This window comes from Pseudopipra pipra, chromosome 26 (genome assembly GCF_036250125.1).
Source record: "Pseudopipra pipra isolate bDixPip1 chromosome 26, bDixPip1.hap1, whole genome shotgun sequence".
Taxonomy (NCBI): Eukaryota; Metazoa; Chordata; class Aves; order Passeriformes; family Pipridae; genus Pseudopipra; species Pseudopipra pipra.
In genome coordinates, this window is record NC_087574.1 from 2,931,824 (window position 1) to 2,949,166 (window position 17,343).

General features: G+C 49.0%; 1 protein-coding gene across 2 annotated transcripts; it reads right to left on the bottom strand.

Annotated features, from left to right (window-relative positions):
- Positions 1-1,903: 1,903 nt before the first annotated feature.
- On the bottom strand, positions 1,904-15,962 carry METTL2A (methyltransferase 2A, tRNA N3-cytidine). Of its 2 annotated transcripts, none has more exons than XM_064636460.1 (9): positions 15,844-15,962; positions 14,079-14,170; positions 10,141-10,493; positions 8,767-8,816; positions 7,743-7,803; positions 6,481-6,620; positions 5,578-5,684; positions 5,334-5,399; positions 1,904-3,981 (listed from the first exon to the last, which is right to left on the bottom strand). In XM_064636460.1, exons 1-9 carry the CDS (start codon positions 15,930-15,932, stop codon positions 3,830-3,832), a joined length of 1,110 nt encoding a protein of 369 aa, XP_064492530.1. In that variant the 5' UTR covers positions 15,933-15,962; the 3' UTR covers positions 1,904-3,829. The 2 variants fall into 2 exon arrangements, with proteins under 2 accessions (XP_064492530.1, XP_064492531.1); XM_064636461.1 differs by lacking the exon at positions 1,904-3,981 and adding an exon at positions 3,982-4,095.
- Positions 15,963-17,343: the final 1,381 nt, after the last annotated feature.

Genomic DNA, 17,343 nt, shown 5'->3' on the forward strand with positions numbered 1-17,343 from the left:
CAGAAAGGTTTTAAAGTTAATGTTGCTCTGCTAAAAAGGAAGAGGGAGGGGGGAAAAAACCGAAACCAACTAAAGGCACTTCACGTGGCTTTTCAGCACGGCAAAAGGCAGTTTGGAGATTTCCTCTGAACGTGCTGGAAGGGGTTGTGCAACCCAGCTGGCTCAGCAGGGCCGAGGTGGGAATGGCAGGAGCTGCTGCAAGTCAGGGCTCAGGTACCCGACAGCAGAGCAGCAGCTTCAGCGGGAAGGGGAGCAGGCCCGGATTAATGAGGGAAACTCAGCCAGTGTCTGGCTGTAGGAGGCCTGGCTCAATTCAAGGCCATTAACTTGTTGCTTTCTGAACACCACCAAGAGCACTGGAAACAAAAGCACGTCTGCCCAGCATGGGCCCTGCTGAGTGATTGCTTAAATACTCCAGCAGGATGAAGAGCATTAAGAAAGGCAAAGAGCCACTTCAGTGGCTCCAGGCTCGCAGCACTGCAAGTTTTTGCATGAAGCCCAAGTCAAAGCCAGGCAGGCAACTGGGAGGCAGCCTTGAAAGTAGAAACAAATAAATTACTAGCCTTCATTTTCTCCCATTCTGGAGTTTAAATTTAAAGGGGAGGTCCATCAACTTTACATAAATCATGTTTATAATTAAAAACATATTTTCCTGCGCTGCTTACAAGCCTTTGGATGATTAATAAGGCATTTTTCACATTATTTTAATTTGCATTAATTATGCTGCTTGTTTACCCCAGTCAATAATTTTTCTTCCAGGGAGATAAAGCCATCCTGGGACGAGACCTCCCTCCAGAGACCAAGAGGGAAAGGACCCCAGGGAGCTGCCTGAGGCCCCAGGAACACATGGGAGGTCTGTCACCGAGCTGGGACATGAGTCACGGCACGTCCAACGCTCACAGGACCCTTGTTAAGCCTGACTCTGAGCCTGGGTAAGCTGAGGAGACTTGAGCTTGCTCAGCTGCTGCCAGAGGCCTTGAGCTGTGCTTTGCCTAGACCTTGCCTGAGGTGCCAGCCTTGCCAGGGAACCAGACTTGGGAAGTTTAGCATGAAAACACAGCAGTGACTGCACAGCTCCTGGGCTGGGTCGGCTTTGTGCCTGGCAGAAGCCAAAGGAGCTTTGGAAGAGCAAAGCTTTATCTCCTCCTCTTTCATTTGCAGGTGCTGGAAAGGCTCTTGGCCCTTTAGAAAATGCAGGACAACCAACTGACCAAGAATTCTCTTCCCAGTTCTGTGACTCCCTTTCAACATTACTGAATACATAAAAAAGTTGGATACATAAAAAAGCAACGGTGCATTCCCACTGCAGCCTTCGTGGTGTGAGTGGATTCCCTGGGTCACCTTTCCCAGGAAGGGCTGAAAAGTCCCACCTAGAAGCCTTCAGGTAGCAGACAAAGCAATACCTGCAGGGTGACACAGTGCTGCAGGAGTCAGGAACTCCTCATGCAGCCACATGCCCAGCAGGAAGCACTGCTCCAGCCCCTTCCAGTGTTCCTGCTCTGTCTCTCCAGTGCTCCTGCAGACTCTCCAAAGGCACAAATGACATTTCCTCAGCTTTTTACCCTTTCTCCTCTGGTTCAAGACAGCAGTTATTTCATAACCTCCATGTGTCCAGAGCTGGCAGTTACTCTTAGGCAACTGCAGGCTCCAAACACAAGTGTCTGGCTGACAAAACACACAGGAACTGCTCTTCAGCCAGTGCTGCACAACCAACACGTTGTTATTTCATGAACTAAAACAAGGTAGGAGATACCAGCCAAGGCTTTCTCTTCTTCAGAGCTGAGAGCAGGCACTAGTGAGACTCATGGTAACAGTAAAGAAAACTGTAGTTACCTGTTGGTGGCCCTAATCCTTCAGCTCAGGTGCTCTGTGCAAGCCTGATTTATATTAATCAAACCAGCACTGAAAAGCATGACCACAAAATTTATTCTAATACCTGTTGTACCACACCCTAAAAATAACAAAAGAAAACAGGCTGAGATAAAAGATATTTGCTGTCAAAGGTGGGGAAATACCTCCACAAAGCCACAATGTTGGCTTCCTCTAAGGAATTAAACAAGAGTGCAGAAATTAAATATTCTGCAGATTCTGGATCAAAGACAAGTGTCTTGTCTGCTTGGGTTTGGCACATCACCATGACAGGGCAGTTTGTGACCAGCAGAAAAAGCAGGTAATTATTTATAAACCCTGGTCCCATGGGCTGCTTCTGATATGCTGCACTCTGAAGGTGCCCCCAAACTGGCATCAGCCCTAAATCTTTGAAAACCTGAATCCTGCCTGACAGGAATTTCCAGCAGCTGAGCTGTGGTGTGCTGGTTCCCTGGGTGGACACCCCTGTGGGCAGTGAGGGCAAAGCAGCAGCATCTCCTTTCTCCACAGGTGATCTGCACACCTTGGGGCATCCAGGGGCAGCTGGCACAGAGAGACTCTCACAGTCTCAGCTCCTGCCCTCAGATCAATGTGTTTGAACTTGTGGATTGGCACAAACCTGAATGACCAGAAGAGAGTTGCATGAGATAAGCTGGCCAAGGGGTTCCTAGCAGTGACCAGCTGCAGAGAAGAGCAGATTTAGTGCCTTTGTATGTTCTCTGTTCACGAGACACGAGCACACAAGACAGAGGTGAGGTCACAGCTCTCCTGTTTCATGTGGAAATCCAGAGTATGAGTGACTTGCTACTCATCTTGCTCAGCTGCTGGAAGACACCAGGACCACTTCTTCAGTTGTTAAAACCGTAAATAATTTTAAAAACTCAGACCCAGGGCTCCATCCTCAGCCCAGTTCTCTTCAACATCTTCATTAGTGACTTGGATGCTGGACTTTGAAGGAACACTTCAGTTTGCTGATGATACTAAACTGGGAGGAGCAGTTGATTCCCTCAAAGGCAGGGAGGCCCTGCAGAGAGACCTCCACAAATCAAAGAGCTGGGAATCACCAACCATAGGAATTCCAACAAGGGGAGGTGCTGGATTCTGCCCCTGGGATGGGGCAACCCAGGATGGATGGACAGACTGGGAAAGAGAGGCTGGAAAAGCAGAGCTGGGAAAGGGCCCTGGGGGTCCTGGTGGGTGCCAGTTGGCCCTGAGTCAGCAGTGCCCTGGCAGCCAACCCTGTCCTGGGGGCATCAGGGAGGGGATTGTCCTGCTCTGCTCTGCCCTGGGGTGGCAGAGGGACACAATATAAAAAAAAGGCATTAAGCCATTAGAGAGTCCAAAGGAGGCCATGAGGATGGGGAAGGGTTGGAGGGGAAGCCTTATGAGGAGGCTGAGGGCACTTGGTTTGTTCAGCCTGGAGAAAGGAGACTGAGGGGAGACCTCACTGGGGTCTGCAGCTTCCTCATGAGGGGCAGTGGAGGGGCAGGTACCAATCTCTGCTCCCTGTGACCAGTGACAGGACTTGAGAGAATGGCTGGAGCTGTGCAGGGGAGGGTCAGGTTGGATCTCAGGGAAAGCTTCTTCCCCCAGAGGGTGGTTGGCACTGAACAGGCTCCCCAGGGCAGTGGGCACAGCACCAGGGCTGTCTGAGTTCAAGGAGCATTTGGACAACACTTTCAGGCACGTGGTGGGATTCTTGGGGCGTCTTGTGCAGGGCCAGGAGTTGGACTCAATGACCTTGATGGCTCCCTTCCAACTCAGTATATTTTATGACACCTAAAACACCCCTTGGTCCACTCTCAGGGCGTTCATCCTTGGCAGAACTCGCAGTGACACCAGGCACTGCACGAGGCACTGAGGTGTCCTGGGTGTGCAGGACTCCATCAAACCACGTCTCACCAGGAGGAGACACTCCTTGGGCACGGAGAGGCTCCAGCCCCAGAGCCCAGGCCGTGCCTCAGGCCCGGGGGGTGCCGGGTTTGCGGTACTTGCACTGGATCCACACCCGGTACATCGTCATCTGCTTCCCACGGTTCACCTGCAGCCGCCGATCCACCACGTTCTGGACCTTCTCCAGCCCAGCCGTGGTGAAGAGGTGGTTTAATTCATCTGGAAGCAGAGAGAAGGACACTGAGGAGGCTGTAATTCCTTTAACTGACAGCTGCTCACGCTGAGGGCTGGGCTGTGCTGAAAGATGGGCCAGAAGAAACTCAGGGCCTCACCCTGGCAGGGGAATGATCAAACGAGACTTAACTGCTGTTCCAGGGGGGTTTAACATCACAGTTTGTCAAGTTTTCCTTCTAGCAAGGAAGGAAAGAAGAATTTGGAGTACAGCTAGAGTTATAGAAACTTGACAAAGAAAACAGCAGCAGTTTCCCACATGGACACTGCCTCCAGTAACTGATTAAGGAGCATCTTCTGACAAGTAGGGACAGATCCATTCCTTCCCCTTCCCCCCCCCTCCAGAGGAATTTCAGAGTCTGCAAGAGCAAAGAACAGGATCAGACCTACGCCTTTAAATGGTGGCAGTAAGATCTGTGCTGTATAGGCTGGAGGGGAATGGGATTCATTAAGGCTAAATTTGGGGAAAAAAACATCCTTAAAAACCACACCCTGTTGGGGCCCAATCAAAGCATTAACAGCCCTGGAGGCTGGAGCACTTCCACGGGCAGGTATTCCTGACCAAGCAAATAAGTCTCAGAGTGCCCCAGCACAGTGGCTGTGGGCAGAGCCAGCCCCAGTCCTGCTGAGCAGCAGGGAGCTCGTTCCACGGCAGCCCAGGAGCACGTGGTTTGTGTGGAGTTTCTGTAGGAAAGGGTTGACAGGTCCCAGCTTGTGCTCCTTTATCAGATGCTTTCCATCGTGAGGTGCTTGCCAAACACACATTAAACATTAATTTTGTTGTGACAAACAAGACTGGAGCAGTGGGGAAGGGAACAGTTCAGTGCAGTTGTGCCCCTGCTCGAACGCTGACCAGGCACTGACTGGAGGTGCAACTGGTGATAAACTGGGAGAAGAACACACCCCTGCCAACACCAAGCAGCAACAGAACTTGAAGGGTGCCTCAGCTCCATGCTGAGCCACACCCTTCTGATTTCCTCATAGGAGAACAGAAATATTAAGGGAAGTTCCTCCAAGCGGTGTCCAACTCCCTCCATCACCTGCAGGCAAGATTCAAGGAGAGCTCCTCCAATCCCACCCCTCCCAGGGGAGCAAACACTCCAGTTTTTCTCTGAAAGGATTTTCCACTAAGGAGTTCACCATACTTGCACCAGGAACTGACAAACCCAGGTTCAATTAGGAGACACTTAACAGTGCTCCAAGAAAGACAGACTGGAAAGAGCTTGTGGCCAAACTTGAGGGCAGAGGGACAAGAAGCGGTGAGGAGAGTCAGAGGGATGTTTTTGGATTGTCAGAGGGATGTTTTTGGATAGTCAAAGGGATGTTTTCAAGCCTCCTACCTTGTGTGAAGAAGTAGACTCTGGTGCCATCACCTCTCACATAGAAGTTTTCAGACAGACATTGACCTGAGGGCAAGACGGATTTAAACAGTTACCAACTATCACTTAAAAATCAACAACTGCCATCCAACAACAGGCACACTCTGTGCTTCCAGGGAATTAATGAGCTGCCTCCACCCAGGGCAGACACAGCTCCAGAGAAGCATCATCTACCAGTGATTTGCCAAGGGAAGAGGGAAAATACCTTTCTTAAACCGAAGCTGGGCCAGGTCGTAGCGTCCGTAATCCCGTAACAAAATCATCCCCCCTGGCTTCAGGAGGCGGCTCAGTCTGCTCACAACGCTCTGCATCCTGAGGGAGGAACAAACCAGGAGTGCTCAACATCCTGCAAAATCAGGCTTGTTTCCTTCCAAAAAGATGGGATGAAGTTTCAACTCGATATATGGGTATAGATGTTTCAACTTCATGTAAAGAGCTCCCTGAAGCCAGCCCGGTTCTGAGCTCTCCCAGTCCCAAGTGGGTGGATTTGATTTGGCCTTTTTATTTCTGACACTCCCTGATTCTGGGGTAGTTTTTTCCTACAAGGATAACAAGCCTGCCACGGCAGGGGTTACCTGCTCTCCTTTACTGATCACAAAAAGATCTCCCCTGGTTTATGTATAAAAAAGTGAACTTGAAGAAAAATGCTGTGTAATAAAACTAAAGGGAGCAAAAAGAGAGACTAATATAGGTTGTAACACAGTGTCACACTAAGATCACAGCACTTGTCTTACACTGTTTTCTCAACCTGTCCCCTCCCTTCTTGCCACCTCCCATGTGAGAAATTCATCCACCCTTTGAGCCTGAAAATCCAGCAGAGTATTTTCCAAACAGGTGCTGAGTGCTCAGCATGGCTGAGGTTCAGAGCAGTGACCACAGCAAGGCACCCCCTGCAGCCACTTAGCACTTCAAAATCACACCTGTCCTCTGCCAGAACCTGTTACAGCATCAAGCACCTGCTTGTAAACTCTGTAAACTTCATTTACAGAGGCTTCATGGAAAACTGGACCAGAAACACAACAAACTTTAATTTTACTTGACATGAGACTATTAAAGAGCTGCAGTTGTAGAAGAATTACCTTCTGCAATCACAAAGATTAAAACTTACTTCTCTGGGAGAATTGCTGAGAGGACAAAGATAAGAATAACAATGTCAAGACTCTCCTCTGGCATTGGGAAAGGACTTTGGTCGTTGCACAGGTCATGGACAAAGGCAAAGCAGCGAGAAGAATCATATTCTGCATGGTTCTGTATTTGAGGGGAGAGAAATCAAGAGCATCAGTAGCAGACCCTGACCTCAGTATTATCTGGACATGGAGCATTCTAACTTTCACATCATCAGATGGTGTGTCCAGAGATCTGTGTCAGCCTCACTGGTCTAAGGCAGATGGGGTCAGGTGGGTTGGGCAGGAACAGTGGTGACATGGGGAAAAATAAGAACACACAGGAGGTTTACCAAGAAGTTGGTTTTGTTACAGTCAGACAATCAGCACTGCCAAACCCCCAGACTGGATTCAGGCTTTATTGCAATTTTAAGGTCAGATTTTCCACTAGTAGTGGTAAGAAGTGAGGGATTTATATTGTTAAATTGGAAATCCTTACGTAAGTGTGAGCATCAGGGCCCCTCTCTGCATCACTGACATCAATATTCATTTCACCTGCAAGCAGATATTCCTTATCCCCCAAATATCAAACCTGGCTCCCTAAAACTGCACTCTCAAAATCCCATTTGGACCTCTGTAAGAAGTTGTGTGCTTTCCTGAAGCTGCTGCTTTGAGAAGTGGTTGTGTCACCTCAGCAGGATGAAATGGGTGCTGCCTCTGCTGCTCTCTCATCTCGTGAACTGACTGATGGCATTTGATACTTCCTAGATTCTCAGTTCTGCTCTGACCTGAAATCTGTTAGCAGCTTTTGTCCTTTGACTAAATCCCAGCCTCCTGCTCCACAAACAGGCTCCCTCCTCAGCAGTCTGTGCTGGAGCAATCAGACCACATTCCCAGAACTGACAGCAGTGCACACACAAACCCAAACCAGCTTCAGTTCCTGTTAAAAAATAGCCTGAATGTTTTCAAGGTTCAGCAGTTACTGAGCTAAAAGAGCACTGGATTGAGAAAAGTACTGCCAAGCACAGGGGAAGAAAATCTGCCTGACTTGTCTGCTGCCAATGTGACATTTTGAGAACTTCAACTTCCCTCCTTCCTACAATCTTTGATGGCTCATTTTCCAGATTTAGGGTCAGCAGCAGGGCTGGCTAAAAACAGAAAGCTGCCAGCACAGCCAGAGAGCTCCTGGAAGCTGGGAGAGATTTGTGTTAATGGGAAATTGGCCCCAGGTACTTCCCACTTTTTCATAAATCACCACTGAGTTTACCTGGACAAGATCCACAGCTGCTGTAGAAAAATCACAGCAATAAACAAACAGGCCTGGGTCACTGCAAGAAAGCAGAGAAACTCATTTATAGCCAGCAATTAAGGAGTGTCTCAAAGGCACAGAGTGCAGAACTGGGAGCCTGGGCTTTAGTCTCTGTGTAAAAATTTGGTGGATCCCATTGTTCCTTTATGCCCACTGTGCAACTGCTTCCTTTTCCTTCTGGAAACAGCAAATGGGAGACAGCAAATGTGAATGTCATGTATATATTTACAGTGAGTCACATTTTTTTCACTGAATCTACTTTAATAATAGACCCTTAGATTATAATTACACTTTCCTTTGCATTAAAGGAGAGACATGTGAAAAATGTGGCAAGTTTAATGTAAATTACTCCTGGATAGATGGAACGTTTTGGAAAACACACTGAAAAATGATTCAAGGGTATCACAGAAATAGAAATGTGACTTCCAGCAGAAATCACTCCCATGTTAACATCTGCAAATCAGTACTGGAAAAGGAGAGGCACCAAGGCCTGCAGGAAAATGCTTTCAGAATAAGACATGTAAACTCACAGCAGGCTTTGTTGGTTGCATTAAAAGACCAAAGATTTCCAAGCTCAGACCACAATAATATGAAGTTGCAGGTGGCAAAGGCCTTTCTCTGAGATTGTTTAAACTAAGATCACAGAGAACACTTTTCCAATTGGTTTTTAGGGGCTGCTGGATCATGCAGGTAAAAACCTACTTCGTAGAATCTCAGACTGGTTTGGGTTGGAAAGGATCTTAAAGCCCATCCAGTGCCACCCCCTGCCATGGGCAGGGACACCTTCCACCAGCCCAGGTTGCTCCAAATTTATCCAACCTGGCCCTGGACACTTGCAGGGATCCAGGGGCAGCCACAGCTTCTCTGGGCAACCTGTGCCAGGGCCTCCCCACCCTCCCAGGGAAGGATTTCTTCCCAATCTCCCATCTATCCCTGCCCTCTGGCAGTGGGAAGCCATTCCCCTTGTCCTGTCACCACTTACTTGTTGGTTTGTAAAATTGGGAAGACTGTATTCCCAGCCCCACAGCCAACCTGCACAAACAAAGCAGATGCACACAGTGAGAATAATTCCTTCAGCACATCCCAAAATTTCAAATCCTCTCTCTACAGCCAGGCAACAAAGAGAACCTCCCCAGTACCAGCTGAGCATGGCAGTGACCATTTGTAACCCTCCCTGCAGGGTCTGTGTTCAGCTCTGAGGAGCAGAATTACTGGTGTGGAAAACACTAAGCAAGTTCTTGTCAAAATCTTACTAGCAAACTATATATTGTTACACTCTAAAAGCTGTTTTTGCTGGAAGCCCAAGCATAACAACCAGTCTGAGTCACTGAAACACTGGCAAAGGCCAGGGGTGGGTTACATTTGCTTCCACAGAAATTCAGAGCAGTGGAGAAGGGAAGTTTGCTTTACCCTAATTACATCCTGCTGTTGCAGAGTTTCCTTCACTACATGGCTCTTCCTCAAGTTACAGCCAGGCCCACAATGATTCTGCCTTATTATTCCTTCTACTTGTTCCCATTTGAAGAGAAGATGATGGCTCCCACAACTGGGTTTGGGGAGTTTGCCTCTGAGTGTTTAGGGAATCAGTAAAATTGGAATAGACTGAGCAGAGAACACCACTGAGGGTTTGCAGGGACAGATGTGCTCAGGTGAGACAGGAAAGCCACAGTGATAATATCAAAAAAGCCTCCAAACCTCAGATTAAATTAAAATATCAAAAGGACAGTTCACACTAACTCTCCCTGGAAGGGCAGGACTTCCATTAAATACAAAGTACTAAACAAATCCAGCAGTATCTACAGTGAACAAGTAGAGGTGGCAGAGCAAAAGGTCACAACCAACTGTCAGGAGTCCAGTATTTATAATTCCCACAGACTTCTCTCTGGGACAAAGCCTGTATCAGTCTGGGATTCCCTGTTATCACATGGGCCATAAGGAACAAACCCAAGAGCATCTTTACATTCTTGGCTTCACTGCTTTGTTTCACACCTCTCAAGGCAAACAGGAGTCAACACAGAAGATAAATGACAAGGGAAAATCTTATACAGACAAATAAAAGAATCAGTTCCTTGCAAAGATGACTTGTAAATGCTTGTTTGAACATCTGACAGCAGTAGTTTGGCTTGTAAACTCTGAAACTTCTTACATCCTTGTGCTCTGCCAACTCAAGAGTCTGAACCAAAGGTATCCCAGCAGATTTAGTTCAGTTCTAAGCTGCCCTCTGATTTCTGCATTCTGCTGACTGAAGGCACTCAACCACTCCCTGTTTGCCAGTGATCCATATTTTTATGTCCCAGTCACACAGCCCTGATCCCAAGGCACAGTTTGGTGTGTGACTCTGCTTCTCAGCTCTCACCTCCAACACACGGTAAGATGCAGCTGATCCTGGGTAATCTCCAGCCCTCTGGGTCAGCTCCCTGTGCTCCTGTGCAGCCAAGTCCTCTGTGCACCCCTCAGCTGTGCTTTGGAGCAGGCTGAACTGCCCCTCTGTCCTGGTTTCCAATGAACAATGTCCATTTTCACACCTTTCACTGTTGGATTCTTCTTTGGTACTGAATTCATGCAGAGAATCCCCATTTTGGCTTGAGGTCCTGTTGGGGGCCAGCTCAGGAAATTCAGTGAACAGCCAGTGCCTGTCCTTGAAGAAGCCATTTTCGTGGATTTTATAGAAGTCATCCCAATATCTCTTAGCATTCACCTCATATTCCTCTGGGAACACAAACAAAAACATCATCAGGTCTCAGGGTTGAAGCAGGTCAGACAGTGAGGGATCACTGCAGACACCTATGCAGCAACCTGCTCTAATAAGGAAGATTATCCACTGAAAATCACCTTTATTTAAATTTGCCATCCCACACAAACACTCAGGTTGCCTCCTCACAGTCACTTTGTTAGGACATGAAAAGGGAAAAGAGAGAGGAAACTCTGTGTGTCCTGGTAGGATTTAAAGGAAGCTGGCAACAGAAAAAGCCTCTTTGAAGGACACTGGAATGAAGAAATCCAGGTTTTACTTCCATTTCTAGCACTGACTTGGTCAGTTCACTGGAAAAATTCATTTGGAGCCTCATGACACTGAGTGTGAAGCACATACAACTCCTAAGGAATTCTGAGAGCCCCTTTTTTTCAGATGGAGAAGCAGAATAATTATCCAACCCCTCAGGCCTGGCAGAAAGCTCAATTAGCATTTGCACATTCCTCTCAGATTCCAGCACCTTTTCCACAAGTTTTGCTGCAGTCCAGTCTGGGGCACTTTGTTTTCCATAGTTCTGTGCTTTTATGAATTAAAACAACAGAAGTGACCACTAAAGTAACAGTGGAGAGCTAAGGTGGACATGCTAAAGATGATCAGAAGGAACTTCAGCAGCAGCATTTTCACACCAAGTGGATCATTCCAGGAGCAGGATGAGTATTACAGGGAGCTGGAATAATACTGGGCTAATGAAATTCCAGTCATCTGCAGATTTCCACACATTTCCCAGATTTCAGATCGAGTGCAGTTCTAGGGGAACTATTTCTTCCATGGGAATTTAAAAATCCAAGTAGCTTTCTGAATCCTCTATGTGATGAGTCTTCTGTCCTGGGAATTAAGGACCTAATTACAGCATCTTATGCTTGGAATCACCTGGAAATATCCATGGCCAGAAATCCCAACTGCATTCCAACAGCATGGAATTCCTCAACCATCTCTGCACAACAAGTCCATTACTGAAAAAAGCTGATTGGAGATCAGTATCATTGCCTGAACTGCAGTTTATTTATTAAGACTTTTAAAAGCATAAAACTGTTCAGGAGATCTCTGAAGGGAGACAGTCAAGTGAACCCAGAACACCTGGAAAAATATGTAGCCTCAGCCAAATATAGACAAAAATGGCTTTAACAAAGAAGCACAAGTCAGTCATATATCTATTTTTAGTAGGATCTATCCCTGCAGCACAAAGAGCTATATATAAAAATAATCTCTTTACCTCAACTACAAGGATTTTCTCCTTTTAAGAAGCCCTGTCCTTAAACCCCAATCCAAAAGAAATTTGAATGTCTGGTATCAGAGCAGGGCAGTGAGTTTGTGCCATGATCCCACTGTAGGTCACAGTGGGCAGGGCCAGGTCAGTGCAGTATTTTCATGGAAGAGCTCCAGGACTGCTGATGCTGGAAGAAGTGTTATTGATCCACAGTCTGGCACACTCCTTCCTGAATTGTCATGTATTAGTAGGGATACACGAGGCTGCTGGGGCTGGAAATGCTCTTTCACCTCACAAAAACACAAAGTCCTGATTCCTGCCCGTCCCTGACAATCCCATGGCAGCCTGACTGGAATGGGATGCTTATCTGAGGTGCTGGGACAAAATTCCAGCCCAGCCACTTTGGATTACCCACATTTTTGCCACAAGACTTTGTGCTCTTTCTGTGTTAAATTACTGTGGAATTCTGTTGGATGCTGTTGAACAGCTGTTACACCCCAACCCACACGGGGGGAAGCTTTATTTAAAGCTCATTTATTCAGAGCCTGGTGTTTTCAAAGCACCAGAATAAAGGATCAGTAACAATTTAAATACAAGAAATCAAGGGCTGGCTGACAAATATCATGCAAGGAACAGACTGAAAGCAAATAAATGACCATATTAATTTTTCAGGCTGACTTTCAGCCAGAAGAGTTCCCATCACATTTGTTTCAGCCCCTTTTTGTGGTGTGATCTCATGGGGATGTTGGGGTGGGAGCCAGATTCCTCCAAAGACCTTCCTGACAAGGGCTCCTGACTTTCCTGCTTGTCTTTGTACAGCCCTTCACCCTGCAGAAGGAGGGCAAACAAAAGGAACTGTTCACAAAGGGCAGGAAGAGAACCAGCCCCCCCCCCCCGAATTTCACAGGGGCTAATGATGGAGCCTCCAAAAGAAACCAAGGAACTCTTCCACTTCTTTCTTTGCTCCCAGCCAGGAGACACATCCTCCACACACCCCACAGAACTCCTCTGCTCCTTCAGAACAGATCCTGACAGCCCCAAGAAGTGCACAGAATAATACAGCCCTCATGACCAATAGCCTGCCTTTGTTCTCCTGCTTGGACATTCTGATTCTCAAACTCCCAGACCCTTCAGGCACATTTTCCTGGGCTGCCTTCCCTACTTTTCAGCCATCCCATTGTCTCCACACAATTCCCAGTGAATAGCAACCATCAACATTTGACTGGCCTGCATTGTTCAGGCTGGGAAATACATCATGGAGCCCTGACAAAGTGCCCCAACAGCAAATTGCTCCCCAGTTTCCTGGTTCTATATAGGTTCTCAAAGCATGACAGACAGCACCCTTTAATGCTAACCAGATTTGAAAGTGAACCCAACACAATGGGCATCACAATGGGAACTGCTGGATACTTCTGGGAGTCCAAGAAATGAGGAGGGTTGTTCTCTGGGATAATTAGATTTGCTATTGTGAGCACAACTGGGAGCTATATGGAAGTGTCTCAATAGCTCCAGTAGTGCTGAGCTTTATCTTAAGGGTGCCACACTCCATTTGATGGGAACAAAGGGAGCAGATCCATCCTAGGGCTCGGCAAGATCATCATCAGATAAGTTTCTTATCACACCAAAGAACCATTTCACCATCATTTGAGGGACTGGATAGTCTCTGACAGAGTGGAGAGTGACACAGCTGTGAACCTTGAGCTTGATTCAGACACAGGTAAGCTCCACATTTTGGATGGATAAATATCCCTTGAGCCAAGTAAAATAAAAATTTGGGAATCCCTTTGCTGTCTATCTGATGATAAGTACTTTCAGGAGAAAAGAATTTTTTTCTGACTCTATGAATTAATCATTCTCATGCTGCTTGTTAACTCTGTAGAGACAGATTTGGACACTACTTTATCAGCCCCTCTTAAGGAGAAGAACTGAGCTTGAATTAGGATCACTCCACAACAAAAAGAGACTGACTGTTGGAAATTAATAGAAAGCACAATAACTCTACACTCCAAGAAGTTTGTTGACAAGGAACAGTAACAAGTATTTAAACACACACAACACCACAAAGAAGCTCAACCCAAGCTGACTCCTCCCAACCAAGACCACGCCTGTTCCAGCAGGATGAGTCTCTGGAGAAGGTGGAGGAGTCACAGAGAGGTAATTTAAGAACAGGAAGGTTCCTCCTCCTCCATTTCCCATTCCCAACAAGTAGGTAAAGCATTCTGAGTGACTGGGGAGGGGGCAGGGAGGGATTCATGCTGCTGCTGAGGTGGCTCTGGCCACTGTTCCACTCCTGGGGCACAGGCCAAGATGGGCAGAGGAGACCCTCCAACAGTACCTTGTTTATCCTGTGGCAACAGCTGGGAGCTGTTCTCTTGAACTTTACTCCTGGCACTGGATTCCTGCTCTTCTGACCATTCCACATTATCCCTGTGGGGAAAAAGGAGATGAACTAGAGCTGTAAAATGGGCAGAGAGAGAAAAACTGAGAGAGGGAGAGAGGTGTGATCCCCAATTCCAGCACAACAGCTGCCAGCACATGAGGCTCCTGGGCCTGAAGGAGCTGCACTCATGGAATTGCAAAGGAAGGGATCCTAAATCTGCCCCTGATCCTTTTCCCTCTTGGACACTCAGCCAAATTCAGAGGGAATAATCCTTCCTATAAAACCACCAGTGCACTCACAAAACTAAATTGGTTTTCAATTTAAAACAAAAAGGGCAGTGGGGTTATTTGGAAGGTAACTGTTAAATTAAATCCAGTTATGAGGAAAATATGCAGGAAGCTTTAAAGCATTAAGAATTATTAATAACTTCAGTGCACACACACAGCTGTGCACTCATTAAAGTGATTCACTTGGCTTTTTTTTCATTAAAACAAGTGAAAGGAAAGCAGAATACAAGGAGCAATAAGCCCAGTTCTGGCCCCAGGAGATATCAGCCTTTTAACTCACAAAACAAAAACTTAAATGTTAAAAAAAATAGCTGGATTACTAAAAGTTTCCACGGGAAAATTGAGGATATGCTTTTGTAATGTACCTTTGGTACAGAACAGTCCCAAAAGGAATGACAGGCTGATACACGTAGATATTACCTTATTACAAGTGAAACACACCCAGTTCTTCACAGGGTATGACAGCCAGAGACCAAAAGTGGATCTATTTACTTCAAAAATGCAAAATACCTTCAGTTCCCAGCAAATTAGGCAATTTGGGTGCTTAAAACAGCTGCTGTACCCAAATAAAGAGCTCCTGTTCCAAGCACACACCCACCACAACCCCACAACTGATTCAACTTTATTAACTACAGCAATTAAACAACTGCAGCAAAGCAAAACAACACATCTCCCAAATCAGGGGAGCCTGAGGAATCCCCAGTGCTGTGGGAGGAACCCAGAATGGCTCAGGACCCTCCTGGGGACCAGCTCCAAAGGGGCAGGACCCCCCAGGGACCAGTTAGAAGGCTCAGAACCCTCTGTGGATCATCCCAGAAGGCTCAGGACCCCCAGGGAATCAGTCCCAAAGGGTCAGGACCCTCCTGGGATCAGCCAAAAATGGCTCAGGACCCCCCGGGGATCAACCCCGAAGGCTCAGGACCCCCCAGGGGATCAGCCCCAAACGCTCAGGACCTCCTGGGGACCAGTTCCCAAGGCTCAGGATCCCCTGTGGATCAGTCCGGAAGGCTCAAGACCCCCCAGGGATCAGTCAAGAAGGCTCAGGACCTCCCGGGGATCGGTCCCAAAGGGTCAAGACCCTCGCAGGATTAGTCGAGAATGGCTCAGGACCCCCAGAGATCAGTCCCAAAGGCTCAGGACCCCCAGGGGACCAGTCATGAGGGCTCAGGACCCCCGAGCACCGCCCGCACAGGGCAGGGCCCTCCCGCCCCTCCGCGAGCGCCCAGCCCGGGGGCGCCGCTCCCCGCCCGGCCTCCCCTCGCTGTCCGGCGCCAGCCCCACGCCCACAGCCCCCCAACCCGCTCCGGGGGCGAGCGCGGACACCGGGGTCGGGTTCCCGCGGGCAGGTCGGGGCTGGGCCGTCACGCAGCGCTCGGCCACAGGCACCGCCAAGCGGGAGCGGCGAAGGCTCGCCCCGGGCGCCCCGCACGCACCAGGCGTTGTGCTGGAAGAGCCGCGCGGGGTCTGTGAGGAGGCGCTGCCCGAAGCGCCGCCGCTCCCGCTCCGCGCTGGGCGCCGCCATGACGGGCCGGGGCCGCCGCTTCCGCTTCCGGCGCGGCCCGACCCGAACGGGGACTGCGGGAGGGTCACGTGGGGCGGCGCTGAGGGAGACGGCGGGAAACGGCCCCGAAAGCGCCTTTTCCGGACTTTAAACCGAATTTCACTGAATAATGGGGTGGGTTGGGTGGGAAGGGACATTAAACAACATCCAGTGACACCCGCTGCCATGGGCAGGGACACCTTCCACTTGGACACTTCCTGGGATGGGGCAGCCACAGCTTCTCTGGAAAATCCATTCCAGCCCCTTCCCACCCTCTCAGGGAAGGATTCCTTCCCAGTATCCCACCTAACCCTGCCCTCTGACAGTGGGAAGCCATTCCCCTTGTCCTGTCCCTCCATCCCTTGTAAACAGTCTCTCTCCATGTTTCTTGTAGCTCCTTCAGGTCCTGGAAGGCCACAATCAGGTCACCCCAAAGCTTCTCTTCCCCAGGCTGCACAATCCCAACTCTCCCAGCCTTTCCCCCCAGCAGAGCTGCTCCAGCCCTCTGACCATCTTGGTGCCTCCTCTGGACTCTCTCCAACAGCTCCATGTCCTCCCTGTGCTGTTCCCCAGGGCTGGAGCAGCTCTGCAGGGGGGTCTCACCTGAGCAGAGCCCACAGGGGAGCTCCCATGGGAAGCAGGGGATGAATTCTTTATTTTGCTTTACTTGTGTGCACGGCTGTTGCTTTCTCTGATGAACTTTCTCTCAACTCACGAGTTTTCCAGTTTTCACCCAATCCCACTGCTCTGAGGGGGGACAAGAAGGATGGAGAGAGACTGTTTCCAAGGGCCTGGAGTGATGGGACAAGGGGGAATGACTTCAAACTGCCAGAGGGCAGGGTTAGATGGGACATTGGGAAGGAATCCTTCCCTGTGAGAGTGGTGAGGGGCTGGAATGGATTTCTCAGAGAAGCTGTGGCTGCCCCTGGATCCCTGGAAGTGTCCAAGGCCAGGTTGGACAGGGCTTGGAGCAACCTGGGCTGGTGGAAGGTGTCCCTGCCCATGGCAGGGGGTGGCACTGGATGGCCTTTAAGGTCCCTTCCAGCCCAAGCCATCCTGGGATTCTGTGGTTTTGTTCCTGGCTGAGGTGTGGGCAGTGCCTACAAAGGAAAGCACACGGGGAAACAGCTCTTGCTGAATTTTGCGAGGCTCCTTTCTGCCACCCCCGAGGGAGCCCCAATCCATCCATCCGGGCTGTGCAGTCCCTGCGCTCCCGCAGCCAGAGGACAAAAGAGGGCGATGTTGGGCTGTGGAACAGCCCGGCCCCGCTCGGCAGCGGCTGCAGCCCCGCGGCTCTGCACAGACCCGGGGCCCGAGGGCTCCGACTGCTCGGGGCAGTTCCAGCAGTGTCTCTGCAGGGCGGGGGTCGGCTCTGCGGGTGCCTTTGGGTGTC